The 14,801-nt window shown below is 38.4% G+C and overlaps 1 protein-coding gene across 11 annotated transcripts in view; it reads left to right on the top strand.

Annotated features, from left to right (window-relative positions):
- Positions 1-14,801, top strand: part of LOC140202656 (serine/threonine-protein kinase WNK1-like) — a 160,689-nt gene that overhangs the window by 56,442 nt on the left and 89,446 nt on the right. For 10 of the 11 annotated variants that reach the window (XM_072267777.1, XM_072267781.1, XM_072267780.1 and 7 more), the window contains exons 5-7: positions 8,414-8,502; positions 13,181-13,400; positions 13,631-13,970. In XM_072267777.1, the coding sequence (XP_072123878.1) occupies positions 8,414-8,502; positions 13,181-13,400; positions 13,631-13,970 (649 nt within the window). Of the gene's footprint in view, positions 1-1,342; positions 1,664-8,413; positions 8,503-13,180; positions 13,401-13,630; positions 13,971-14,801 lie in introns of those variants that run through there. The other variant, XM_072267779.1, reaches the window with a different exon arrangement.

The raw sequence follows: 14,801 nt of genomic DNA, 5'->3' as shown, positions 1-14,801 counted from the left end.
CATCTGTAGATTGTATCCAATTTTATTTGACGGTGCTCCTATGATGTGTTCTGGGACATTCTATTAGATTAAGAACATGTATGTAAGCTTTTGATATTGTTAAGCTTCAAAGTTGAACAGAGGCAAGATTTTTAAAATTCCATTCTGTTCATAGAATTTGACACGTGAAATTTTATTTCACTTATTTTTACCTAGTGTATGTGTTATTCAGTTTTTAAACAATGAAGTACAGTGATTCTTTGATTACAAAAAATTAATTTAATGGACATATATGTCACCATATACATCCCTGAGTTCATTTTCTTGCGGGTATACTCAATAAGTCCAGTGATCACGATAGAATCAATGAAAGGTTGCATCAGCAGAGTGGACAACCAGTGTGCAAAAGACAACAAACTGCAAATATAAAAATTAAGAAGAAAGTAGGAGATAATAACAAGTAAGCAATAAATATCAAGAACATTGAGATGGAGTCTTTGAAAGTGAGTCCATAGTTTGTGGGAACAGTTCAGTGATGAGGCAAATGAGTTTGACTGAAGTTATCTCCTCTGGTTCAGGAGCTTTATGGTTGAGGGGTAATTATTGTTCCTGAACCTGGTGGTGTGAGTCCAGTACCACCTTCCTGATGGCAGCAGTGAGAAGAGAGCATGTCCTGGGTGGTGGAGGTCCCTGATGATCGATGCTGCTTTTCTGCGACAACTCTTCATGCAGATGTGCTTAATGGTGTGGAAGGTTTTACCCATGATAGACTGGGTTGTACCACTACTTTTTGTAGGATTTTCCGTTCAAGGGCATTGGTGTTTCCATAGCAGGTTGTGATGCAGCAAGTCAATATACTCTCCATGATAATCAATAGAAGTTGGTCGGAGTCGCAGATGTCCTGTCGGATTTTGCATTCTTGTTTATTAGGGTGCAAAATAGTTTCATAATTCAAGATTTATACCAAAGAGTCATGGAACTGGAGCAGAACTTTTACATGTTCACAAGTCAAGGAGTATTCTTTCTGCCAGGGATAATTCAGGATTAAACAGAATAACAACCTTTAAAGAATAAGAGAAAATAAATTTGATTGTTCAAAATGAAGTGATTTGTTAATTACCCTTTTTTCCCTGAGCATTATTTTCACTCTCCTTTTAGTAGAAATTATAATAGGTTATCGTCTCCCTGTTGACTCTTGGAAATAAAAACAGGATACATTTCAGGGAACTTTTTAACTGATATCCTTGTGAAAAGCTGAAAGACTTTGTGACTTGGGGTTAAATTTGGCCTAAAGGTGTTATGCACTTGACATGCTAATGCCATTTGGTCATATGACTAACCTTAAAGGAGTTGTAAAGTCATTTAGTTGGGTGAGCAGTGGAATTTATTCTGCTTGCTGTTGCAAGTGTAAGGAGGTAGACATTCACTTTTAAGTTGTCTCTTGCTGGTGTGAAGAACTGGCATATAAGATTTGAGTAAAATAAATGTGAAGTCAAGGCATCTACAAACTGCCAGATACTGCTTTTCTGCAGTCGGTGTTTAAAATGCCTTGTTTGATTTATTAGACTTTATTGGAAATTCTCAGATGGATTCTGAGAATAGAGAACGATCTCCAGTGTTTTTTATAATCAACTCCCATTGTTGCTGCTGTTCTCATCAAAATGACTATGGCCATGTAAATGAGGTAAGTAAAAATTATATTTTTGGTTTAATGTTGGCTTTAATCCTCCTTGTTAAAACTCTTAAACATAAACCTTTGTTGTTGTGGTATAGTTTGAGGTCAAATGGTTGTGTCATAATTATTCTCAAATGCTCCCATCTACGTGACATTTTTTTGGAAACTGTGAACACTTGTTTATAAACCATCTTCTTTTAATGAGTCAGTAACACACATTATTTTTTCAACCATTTTCCTCCATTTTAGTAATTTTTGGGGGAGAACAAGCTCCAGATTCAGATTTAACAGACTTGTCCTTCAAACATTTTTAAGAAGTGCATAATAGTGCCATTTGATTAAGTAGAAGAGATTTATTTGCACTTGAGTATGCTATGATTGCAATATGCTAGTATTGCACATTTGCAAATTTAGTATCTTGTTACAGAAGAATATGTTTTTAAAGATTTGCTGTTTTAAAGAGTTCTGCAGTCTTTACTTAGAAGAGGGTAAAACCTCTGGCAGGTTTTAGTTAATATTATTTAATTAATTTAAAAACTTGCCTCCTCTGCTGAATCTCTGTATATGAATTGACTCCCTACCTGATGTTGACTTGCAATACTATTTTGTCAACTAGGATGGGTAATAAATACCATGTTGGTGACATCCTAGAAAATTTTTAGCACTTACTATTTGATAAAGCAAGTGTTGATATTAAAGTGGTTAGAAACACTTGCTTCTTTTAAAAATTTGATTTAGTTGATCTTTCATCAATTTTTAATTGAATTAATAGCATGAAAATTATTTTCATCAGTTCATTTCAAACGGCATGTAAAGATGAATTTTAGACAGTAAGAGCAGTTGGAACTTCAGGGACTGTTTTGCAGTGTTGGAAATTCTTTGCTTAAGGAATGAAACAAGCAAAAGTGCTTTTTTCTAAGAGATGTGTTTGCACCCTTAGGCATACCTCCTTTCATCATAGTTTAAACTGATAATCATGGTTCTCACAAAGCGTAACTTCAAATGGGTATTTTCAATATATAAAAATATATTTATTTTTAAGGACTGCCATAGATTATTGCGGTATGCATTACTTTAAAAATATTTCATAGCAGTCAATGCTTTAAATTTTCATTAGTATTTACAAACTTTTTGTCCATATTTCTAAATGTCCATATAAACTTGAGATGCTGTTATTATCCTTTCCTATTAATGATACCAATACGCAAACACGAGGAATTCTGCAGATGCTGGAAATTCAAGCAACACACATCAAAGTTGCTGGTGAACGCAGCAGGCCAGGCAGCATCTCTAGGAAGAGGTACAGTCAACGTTTTGGGCCGAGACCCTTCCTGATGAAAGGTCTTGGTCCGAAACGTTGACTGTACCTCTTCCTAGAGATGCTGCCTGGCCTGCTGCGTTCACCAGCAACTTTGAAATGATACCAATACAGCACCTTGATAAATTGCTTCATTATTCTAACACGTACCAAAGTGCAGTGGAAAAACTTGTCTTGCATACTGTCCATATACATCAGTACATTACAGCAGTGCATTGAGGTAGAACAAAGTAAAACAATAACAGCGGAGTAGTGTTACAGCACAAAGTGCAGTGTGGGTAGTCACAAAGGTGCAAGGTCACAACGCGGTTGCTTGTGAGGTCGAGAGATCATCTTATCATGCAAGGGAACCATTCAGTGGTCTTGCAAGACTGGGATAGAAGTTGTCCTTGAGGCTGGTGGTATTGTGCTTTCAGGCATTTATATCTTTTGCTCAATGGGAGGGGTGAGGAAAAGAGAATGTCAGTGGTGGGTGGGGTTTTTGATGATACTGAGGCAAAGAGAAATGTAGATAGTCCATGCCTATATGTAGGCAGAACTAGTTTTCATGATGTGCTGAGCTGTGTCCACAAATTTCTGCAGTTTGTTACACTCATGGGCGGCATAGTTGCCATAGAAAGTTGTGCAGCATTCGGATAAAATGTTTTTTATGGTGCATAGCATAGATTAAAGAATTGGTCAGGGTCAAAGGGGGACATGCCTCATTTTTATAGCCTCCTGTGGAGGTGCTGGTGAGCTTGCATGACACTGCTTTCAATGTAGTTGGACCAGGGTAGGTTATTGGTGAGCTTCAATCTTAGGAACTTGAAACTCTCAACCCTCTTTACCTCAGAATCAGCACTTTACCTGATGTCAGTGACCTCTTTTATTTTGCTGACATTGAGGTAAAGGTTGTTGTCATGACACCATGTCACTCTGCTCTATATCTCCCTCCTTTACTTTAAATCAACATTATTTGAGATATGGCCTACTATGGTGGTATCATCTGCAAACATGAATGGAGTTAGAGCAGGCTGGCCATGCAGTCATGAGTGTATGAGAAATAGAGTAGTGGGCAGAGAATGCAGCCTTGTGTGGTGCTAGTGTTGAAAATAATAATGGTGGTTGCTGCCTGTCCTTACTGATTGTGGTCTGTTGGTGTGGAAGTTGAGCATTCAGTTACAAAGGGAATTGTTGAGTCCCACATTTAGGAGTTTGGAGGTTAGTTTGCTTGAATTATAGTATTGAAGACAGCTGTAGTCAGTAAATAATAGTTTAATGTACATGTCTTTGCCATCTAGATGCTCCAGAGATGTGTATAGAGTCAGAGAGATGGCATCTGCAGTAGATCTGTTTTGGTGATAGGCAAGTTGCAGTGAGTCAAGGTTGTCTCGAAGGCTGAAGTTAATGCATGCCTTTCCAGCCTCTTGAAGCATTTCATAGTCATGCTTTGTTTCAGTCTCCTCTGGCAACGGAGGTATTTATGAAACAAGGGCAACTTTAGTTAAACAGATAAACTAGCATCTTTGATTGAAACAATGACAGATGCAAAAAAAAATTTCCTTGGCTTCTTCCTACTTAACATTTAGTTTCTCAACTTCTAAGTCCTGAGAGTAGATTCTTGATTTAAAAAAAAGAATTGTTATTCAATTTAAGCACAAATAATTTCATTACCAAATGAATTTCTGTGAATTAACTTCAAAGAGTTCATTATATTCAAAGTATATGCATGCACCAGATAAAATTAAGGTGCCATTGTAGTTTCTGGATGAAGCAGGATTATGTGGCAAGGACATTAGGGTTGCCTGTAACACAAATTTATTTCCCATGCTAGGTTATGCATTTAATCCTCCAACATAATATTTCATATTAAATAAAAAGTAAACCATTTTTCACAAGCAAAGTTTCTTAAATCAAAAAAGCAGATAAACTAACTTGAATGTGTATCGCATTTTCTCTGAATTTTGGAGGTACATTTGCATTGATCAAGAACCAGGATTCTGACATCATTTCTCATTTCAGTATACAAATCATCTAAGAAAAAAAGTTCTAGTTTCAAGAATATTGAAATAATCAATTTTAAATGAAATATTAGAAAATGGATTTTATCCCAGTTTTAATATGAGCTCATACATGACCTCAGCAGGTCTTGAACTTAGGCTTGCTGCTGCTTTACAGCATTATTGATTTATTTTTCCCCAAAGATATTTTTGGAAGATCATGAAAAATCTTGCAAAATCATGGCTGCCAGGGAAGAAGTGTTGGAATAGCATTTCTTAACAAGGGTGTTTGGCTTAAAAAAGGTCAGTTTTTAAGTTGTATGTTAATAGATGAGAAGAGGTTGCTTGGAAGCTTGTTTTAAAATAAAGGAAGAAGCTTCTCTATCTTTAATGATAAACTACTTGAATGGCGTGTTGCAAAGGTGAAGCTATTCCATTGCATTCTTAAAGCCATGTTGATTATAATTATGAGTTTAATGTTGGAATTCAATAGCGTTTAATCTGAAAGAAGAGTAGTTGGATAATATAGATGTTTCAAGTTGCAGAGGAAAGAATATCTGTAGTAGGTGGGAGACCAAGCCAAAAAAAAAAGGACAGTTGGCATTGATGCCTGCTGTGAAAGAATAATGAAAACTTGTTAACGAGAGGAGGTGTAAATAGAGATGAATGAGAATTAAAGAGTAAGGAAAATTTGCTGGAATAATTGGCTACAGAACATAGCAATTAGTGAAAATATGAAATTAGAGAATGGTGGAAATGTAGAACAGGACAAATGACATTGGAAAAGAGACTAGCAGAGTTAATCTAAGAGATTGATGACTTTGCAACAGACCATCTTGGGTAAAGACCAGATTTTGCATTGGTGTAATGGAAGAGGCTAAAGTCAGAGATCAGGGCTGGGGTGGAGAATTAAAGTGACAGATATCTTGGCTTATGTGGTCTGAATGGAAATGTTCTGCAAAGCAGCCATCCAGTCTGTCTTTCCTCAATGTAGAGAGCACAAAGTGAATAATGAGTGCAGTACCTTTGGAAAAAGTGTTACTGAATCACTGCACTTGGAAAGAATGTTTGGATGCCTTGATTATGAGATATGACAAGTTAAAAAAACACATTGCATCTCGCACAGTTTGTGGATAGGTGCCTAGAGAAGTAGAATGAGTTTTGGGAGACATGGAAGATTGGTCCATCTCCATCAACATACGTGGAGAAAAAAAAGAGAGAATCTGCATCTTCTCCTGTGCTTACATCTAAGAAAAAAACAGGGGAAAAAAAAATAAAAGTGGCCATGAAACGTGAACTGTAGGATAATGAAGTGACCCCCTTAACAGATGGGCTTTTTTTTAGTTAAAGATATTCCTTGCTTTGCAAACAATTGTGCCAGATGCCAAACATTGGATTCCCAAACAATATGAAATTGATACTGTATGGAGCATCACCAGAGATGGTACAAAGGAATTTTTATCAGTTGTCTGCACCAGCTTTAACTTGTCTTTAGGTGCCTATTGCTTTATGGGGGGGTGGGGGGGGGTGGGAACACAAATTATGTCTGTATATTATTGGGGTCTATGTTAGCCAATCCTGCCAATTTCAACTGCTTCAGTTTGCTTTATTTGACTTGTTCTTGAATACACATACTTTTTAATCACTTTTGACTAATAATTTACAGTATATCAGATATTGTGGCCTTTATCAGACATTTTGAAGAAATTAATAAGCCAATATTCCTGGATATGTGTGGTGAATTCTTGAAGGACTGATTATTTGGGTATATCCAGCCCTTTACAAATTTGATTGCTTTTGCACCTGATTAGTACCTGTGTGTTTAGAAACTTGTTTACATAGTGGTTACATGCTTATCTGGGAAGTTCTGCAAATAGTTAGCCACTGGAACCGAGTAGAGTGAATGGAGACCCTAGTTGTCTTATCTACTTTGAGGATAAACTTCTCCAGCTAGTTTTTGGTCTTAAATGGGTTCAGCCTCACCTCCAAATCTATAACATGCATTAGTTTGCCTAGTAGAGATTGTTTTCCATTGTGGTATCTGTGCTTCAAGTGTTCACTTATTTTATCAGTCAGTTGTAGTTTGTCAGTAACGATTTAACTGGTTATTAAAAGCTTTGGTTATTATACTTTTGATAGGAATATTGCAATAATCATTATCCTTTTGAAGCATTTCCAGTGTTCCCTTTACAATGCTGACAAAGTTACTGAGAAAATTGACAAAGATAAGTATACAGACATGGTATACATAGAATTTAGCAAGACTTTTGACGAAGTCCTCCACTGTAGGCTGGTCCAGAAAATTAGGGAACATGGGTTCCAAGGTAGATGAAATTGTCTTGGTGATAGGAAACCGTGTTGGAGGGTTGCTTTCTGGCTGGTGGTCGAAAACGAGTGGTGTATCACGAGGATTGGTGCTGAGACCTTAGTCTTTTTGTCATTTATAAATTTATAAGAATCACTGTGATCTGAGAAATAGGTTTTTTGACATAGAAATTGGTGGAATTATAGTTATCAAGGAAAGTTGCCTAAGGATACAGAGGGATATGGCTCAGCCGGGAAGTTGAATGGTGGCAAATAGAATTTAATGAAGATGAGGAATCAAATTAATTCATCTAGAGTTGTCTAATACTAGTGGAACAAGCGGAGTAAATGGAAGGGACCTTGGGGTGTAATTTCATAGATCCTTAGTATGGTGGTAAAGATGCTAATATGCTTGCTTTCATTAGTGAGGTGTACAGTGTAAAAATTGTGACATCATGTTACAGCTGCATAAGACATTTGTTAGGTCACGCTTGAAATATGGCATGCAATTCTGGTCACTACATTATAGAAAGAATGTGGTAGCATTAGAAGAAATGAAAAAGAAATTTATCAAGGTGTTGCCTGGAATGGAGAGCTCGAGTTACAAAGAGAGATTAGATAGGGTGGGATTATTCTCATTGGAGTACAGGAGGGTATGGGATGTCCTTAAAGTCATATATAAAATTATGGGTGTCAATCTTTTTCTAAGGGTAGGGGAGTTGAAAACTAATGGAGATAGTTAAGGTGAGTGGCAGAGATTTGTGGTAGACATTTTTTTTTACAAATTGGAGAGTATATGTAACAAACAAGATCAGGTAGAGGCAGATTTCAGTGTTTAAAAAGCACTTAGGTAGGTATATCCTTAAGAGATTGGAGAAATATGGGCCAAATGTGGGAAAATGGGATCTCGGTCAGTTTGGACAACTTTGACTCTATAATTATTCACAAGAGCACCCAGTCATTTTCTGAGCAAAAAAATTGCTGTAAGTATATACTAGGGTAAGTTCTGCTTTCTATTACGATTTTGGATTAAATCAGGTTCGTGTCCAAAGGCTAATGCATATTTTTGTTTGGACCTGACTTGATTTCTGTATTTAAAAATGCTTTTTAGTTTGTAATCTTTTATTTTAATATATATATTTTTCCTTCATCTCTTAGGGAGTGAAGCCAGCCAGTTTTGACAAAGTTGCAATCCCTGAGGTTAAAGAAATAATTGAAGGATGCATTCGCCAGAACAAAGATGAACGGTGAATGTCGTGACAGTTGCTATAATAGATGCGTATGGGATACTAAAGCCGAATTCTACATACAAATTTTGCACCTTTTGTATATGTTATGAAGTTGTTCTTTTGTATAAGTTAGTGTTTCTGGGTAATATTTTCTAATTGTATTGTTATGAAGTCACAAATCTGGGTTATTTTTAAGTCATGCTAGAAACTCTGGTGTTTTTATTCAGATTTCAATTTGTATATATGTGGAATTTGTTTGCCACCTGGTTGATGGGGCTTCTGATGGGCCAAGTATTATACAGTATGATATATGCCATTATCTGTCCATCAGCATAAATTTGCAGTCTAGAGTATTCTGGGAAATTTCAAGATGCAGCTATGATGATGTATTGGATGCAACTATATTATGATGAGACAAAAAAAAAGTATGAGAACCAGCCCTAATTAAAACTTAGTTGCAGTATAGACACTGGATGGTGAAAACCATAGAACCATAGAAAACCATAGAAACTACAGCACAGAAACAGGCCTTTTGGCCCTTCTTGGCTGTGCTGAACCATTTTTTGCCTAGTCCCACTGACCTGCACACGGACCATATCCGTCCATACACCTCCCATCCATGTATCTGTCCAATTTATTCTTAAATGTTAAAAAAGAACCCGCATTTACCACCTCGTCTGGCAGCTCATTCCATACTGCCACCACTCTCTGTGTGAAGAAGCCCCCCCTAATGCTCCCTTTAAACTTTTCCCCCCTCACCCTTAACCCATGTCCTCTGGTTTTTTTTTCTCCCCTTGCCTCAGTGGAAAAAGCCTGCTTGCATTCACTCTATCTATACTCATCATAATTTTATATACCTCTATCAAATCTCCCCTCATTCTTCTATGCTCCAGGGAATGAAGTCCTAACCTATTCAACCTTTCTCTGTAACTGAGTTTCTCAAGTCCGGGCAACATCCTTGTAAACCTTCTCTGCACTCTTTCAACCTTATCCTTCCTGTAATTTGGTGACCAAAACTGAGCACAATGCTCCAGATTCGGCCTCACCAACGCCTTATGCAACCTCATCATAACATTCCAGCTCTTATACTCAATACTTTGATTAATAAAGGCCAATGTACCAAAAGCTCTCTTTACGACCCTATCTACCTGTGATGACACTTTTAGGGAATTTTGTATCTGTATTCCCAGATCCCTGTGTTCCACTGCACTCCTCAGTGCCTTACCATTAACCCTGTATGTTCTACGTTGGTTTGTCCTTCCAACGTGCAATACCTCACACTTGTCAGTATTAAACTCCATCTGCCATTTTTCAGCCCATTTTTCCAGCTGGTCCAAGTCCCTCTGCAGGCTCTGAAAACCTTCCTCACTGTCTACTACACCTCCAATCTTTGTATCATCAGCAAACTTGCTGATCCAATTTACCACATTATCATCCAGATCATTGATATAGATGACAAATAACAATGGACCCAGCACTGATCCCTGTGGCACACCACTAGTCACAAGCCTCTACTCAGAGAAGCAATTCTCTACCACCACTCTCTGGCTTCTTCCATCGAGCCAATGTCCAATCCAATTTACCACCTCTCCATGTATACCTAGCGACTGAATTTTCCTAACTAACCTCCCATGCGGGACCTTGTCAAAGGCCTTACTGAAGTCCATGTAGACAATATCCACTGCCTTCCCTTCATCCACTTTCCTGGTAACCTCCTCGAAAAACTCCAATAGATTGGTCAAACATGACCTACCACGCACAAAGCCATGTTGACTCTCCCTAATAAGTCCCTGTCTATCCAAATGCTTGTAGATTCTGTCTCTTAGTACTCCCTCCTTACCTACTACTGACGTTAAACTTACCGGCCTATAATTTCCCGGAGTACTTTTCGATCCTTTTTTAAACAACGAAACAACATGAGCCACTCTCCAATCCTCCGGCACCTCACCTGTACACAGCGACATTTTAAATATTTCTGCCAGGGCCCCTGCAATTTCAACACTAGTCTCCTTCAAGGTCCGAGGGAACACCCCATCAGGTCCCGGGGATTTATCCACTTTAATTTTCCTCAAGACAGCAAGGACCTCCTCCTTTTTGATCTGTACAGTTTCGATGATCTCACTACTTGTTTCCCCTAATTCCATAGACTTCATGCCAGTTTCCTTAGTAAATACAGACGCAAAAAACTTATTTAAGATCTCCCCCATTTCCTTTGGTTCTGCACATAGCCGACCACTGTGATCTTCAAGAGGACCAATTTTAACCCTTACAATCCTTTTGCTCTTAATATACCTGTAAAAGCTCTTTGGATTATCCTTCACTTTGACTGCCGAGGCAACCTGATGTCTTCTTTTAGCTCTCCTGATTTCTTTCTTAAGTATTTTCTTGCACTTCTTATACTCCTCAAGCACCTTATTTACTCCCTGCTTCCTATACATGTCATACAGTTCCCTCTTCTTCTTTATCAGAGTTGCAATATCCCTTGAGATCCAAGGTTCCTTATTCGTATTCACTTTGCCTTTAATCCTGACAGGAACATACAAATTCTGCACTTTCAAAATTTCTCCTTTGAAGGCTTCCCACCTACCGATCACATCCTTGCCAGAAAACAACCTGTCCCAATCCATGCTTTTTAGATCCTTTCTCATTTCTTCAAATTTGGCCTTCTTCCAGTTCAGAACCTCAACCCTAGGACCAGATCTATCCTTGTCCATGATCAAGTTGAAACTAATGGTGTTATGATCACTGGAATCAAAGTGCTCCCCTACACAGACCTCTGTCACTTGTCCTAACTCATTTTCTAACAGGAGATCCAATATTGCATCCCCTCTAGTTGGTCCCTCTATATATTGATTTAGAAAACTTTCCTGAACACATTTTACAAACTCTAAACCATCTAGACCCCTAACAGTATGGGGTCCCAATCAATATATGGAAAATTAAAATCCCCTACCACCACAACTTTATGTTTCCTGCAGTTGCCTGCTATCTCCCTGCAGATTTGCTCTTCCAATTCTTGTTGACTATTGGGTGGTCTGTAATACAATCCCACTAATGTGGCCATACCTTTCCTGTTTCTCAGCTCCACCCATAAGGACTCAGTAGACAAGCCCTCTAATCTGTCCTGCCTGAGCACTGCTGTAATATTTTCCCTAACAAGCAATGCTACTCCCCCACCTTTCATTCTTCTGCCTCGATCACATCTGAAACATTGGAACCCTGGAATATTAAGCTGCCAGTCCTGCCCCTCCTGTAGCCAAGTTTCACTAATTGCTGTAACGTCATAATTCCACGTGTCAATCCACGCCCTCAACTCATCTGCCTTCCCCGCAATACTCCTAGCATTGAAATATATACACCTCAGAAGATTTTTACCACCACTCACAACCTTTCTATTAGCGGATTTGCTTGAACTTTTAACAACATTTATTTTCACCCCAGCCATACTGTCAGCTCTGGCACTCTGGTTCCCATCCCCCTGCAAATCTAGTTTAAAGCCTCCCCAATAGCACTAACAAACCTCTCTGAAAGGATATTGGTCCCCCTGTAGTCCAAGTGTAACCCGTCTCTCTTGTACAGGTCCCACCTGTCCCAGAAGAGGTCCCAATTATCCTGAAATCTGCCCCCTACACCAGTTCCTCAGCCACTTGTTCATCCTCCAGAGCATCCTATTCCTACCCTCACTGGCACGTAGCACAGGTAGCAATCCTGAGATTACCACCCTCGAGGTCCTGCTTTTCAACTTCCTACCAAGCTCTCTATACTCACTCTCCAGGACCTCCTCACTCTTCCTTGCTATGTCATTGGTACCGATGTGCACCACGACATCTGACTGATCACCCTCCCACTTCAGAATGTCATGCAATCGATGAGAGACATCCTTGACCCTGGCACCCGGGAGGCAACAAACCACCCTGGATTCTCTGTCATGACCACAGAACCTCCTATCTGCACCTCTAACTATCAAGTCCCCTATCACTGCTGCTCTCCTCTTTTTCCCCCCTCCCTTCTGCACTGCAGAGCCAGACTCAGTGCCAGAGATCCGGCTACTGCAGCTTGTCCCAGGTAAGTCACCCCCCCCCCCCCCCAACAGTATCCAATGCGGTATACTTGTTGTTGAGGGGAATGGAGAAAGTGTAGTCTTCTGGCACTTAAGCAATACATTACTGTCTAATTTCATTTTGTGTTTACTGAGTCAGAGAAAGCATGCTGTATACAAGTGCATTTAAAGTAAGAAAAGTTTGAAAGTTTATGTAGGAAATGAGTAGATTAGACCCCAACATTTGACCAGAAGGACTTGAATTCTGATCTATTCCTGTCTGCTGAGAACGAAGTTTTCCCTTGTCTCTGCCCCCAACTGTCATGTAGGAAAAGAGTTTGGGCAGCTTCAGTGCATTGAGTTGTGATCTGGTTGATGTAATTGTCCATAATTTGTTGCAATTTTTTGCAATTTTATTTTAGAGCACATGGGATCGTTGAAATGGGAAATGATAAAAGATGTAGTAAATTATTTATTTTGAAGTTGCAAGTAAGTTGCTAGAGGAAGCTTACTTGGCATCTCCCTGTGCCTGATTGGCAATTTTTTTTGAAGTTGATTGACTGTCTGAAGTGAGGAAATATTTTATTTTCTCAGGGCATTAGTTGGCTTAATAAGAACCATTATTATCATTCATATTTTTTTTCATGTTGTTCCTAGGTATGCAATTAAGGACCTTCTGAGTCATGCTTTCTTTCAGGAAGATACTGGTGTTCGTGTAGAGTTGGCAGAAGAAGATGATGGAGAGAAACTTGCAATTAAGCTTTGGCTGAGAATTGAGGATATCAAGAAGCTCAAAGGAAAATATAAGGATAATGAAGCCATAGAATTCTCATTTGACTTGGAAAGAGATGTTCCAGAGGATGTGGCACAAGAAATGGTAGATTATTGAATTCTTAAAAATTTATTGGGTCCAAATTCTTCAGCCCCAAATGAAATTGTAACTTCAGAAACTGTCATGTATTCAATAGTGTATTGATAGAGTAAGATTATTTATCCTTGACATAATAATATGAAAAAAGTTTTACAGTTTTGCTTTTGGTCCAATTTTTTTTGGTGTTCATAATGCTTTGGCATTTGTTGGTTTTTAAAATGCAGTTCTTTATTCAGGTGGAATCTGGATTTGTATCTGAGGGAGATCACAAAACAATGGCAAAAGCTATCAAGGACCGTGTATCACTAATCAAACGAAAGCGTGAACAACTCCAGTTGGTCAGGGAAAAACGGAAAAAGCTAAAAGAACAGCAGAAGAAGCATGATCAACTGCAGCATCCAAAAGCTCAACAAGGTGCTAGTGTCACCCAAACTGGGGGAGGACATCCATCCCAGTTATCTGCCACAGCAGTCCCTTCTTCCCTTACTGCAACACCACCAACTCAAGTTGAACCTGAAGAGCCTGAAGCAGATCAACATCGTCTTCAATACCAGCCAGCTGGTAACTCTGTTATATGTACGTTGCTTCTATCGATAAAAGTAGTGAAAAAGATTATGTGCAGGACTTGCTGAAGTTCATTGTTGAAAAATCTGCCTTGCATTTCTGAATTTAATAAAATAATTTAGTAATGTATAGGGCAAATACGTACCTTTCATTTGTAGAAAGTTGTATTGGATTTTAGTTATCTAGTAAAGTTAAAGCAGCCAGTTGAGAAAGTGAAAAGCAGGTAGGTGAAAAGTAAAATATTGTGAGACAATCTTTGTTTTGAGTGTTTGGGAAGATCATCTGAGGTATTAGCTCAAGTAATGGTAACACAGCATATTTTTATATATGCAAATTCTATTGAGTGTAAGCATTATAAGTTTGGGATATACAATTTTGCTGAAAGAATAAATTAACAACATTTCAGATTGTGGACTGAAGTACTCTGAACAGCTAGAACTGTTGAACTTAAATTAAGCAATACTAACTAGGTTTAAAAAAAAAACAAAACAATTGATTAACAGAGTCATAAAGTTGTAGAGCACTACAGCACAGAAACTGGCATTTCAGCCCATTTACTCTGTGCCAAACTATTATTCTGCCTAGTTGTATCAACCACACCTGGCCTATAGCCTTCCATACCTCTCTCATCCATGTACTTATCCAAATTTAAATGTTGAAATTGAACTTGCACACCACTTCCACCTGCATATGTTCTCCACACTCTTGTCACCCCTCTGAGTAAAGAAATTTCCCTTCATGTTCCTCTTAAACATTCCACCTTTCACCATCAACCCATGACCTCTCATTCTAGTCTCACAAAACCTCAGTGGAAGAAGCTTGTTGCATTTACTTTTAAGTCTT

This window comes from Mobula birostris, chromosome 9 (assembly GCF_030028105.1).
Source record: "Mobula birostris isolate sMobBir1 chromosome 9, sMobBir1.hap1, whole genome shotgun sequence".
NCBI classification, from domain to species: domain Eukaryota; kingdom Metazoa; phylum Chordata; class Chondrichthyes; order Myliobatiformes; family Myliobatidae; genus Mobula; species Mobula birostris.
Note: the sequence above shows the minus strand (reverse complement) of the source record. Positions and strands in the feature narration are given on the sequence as shown.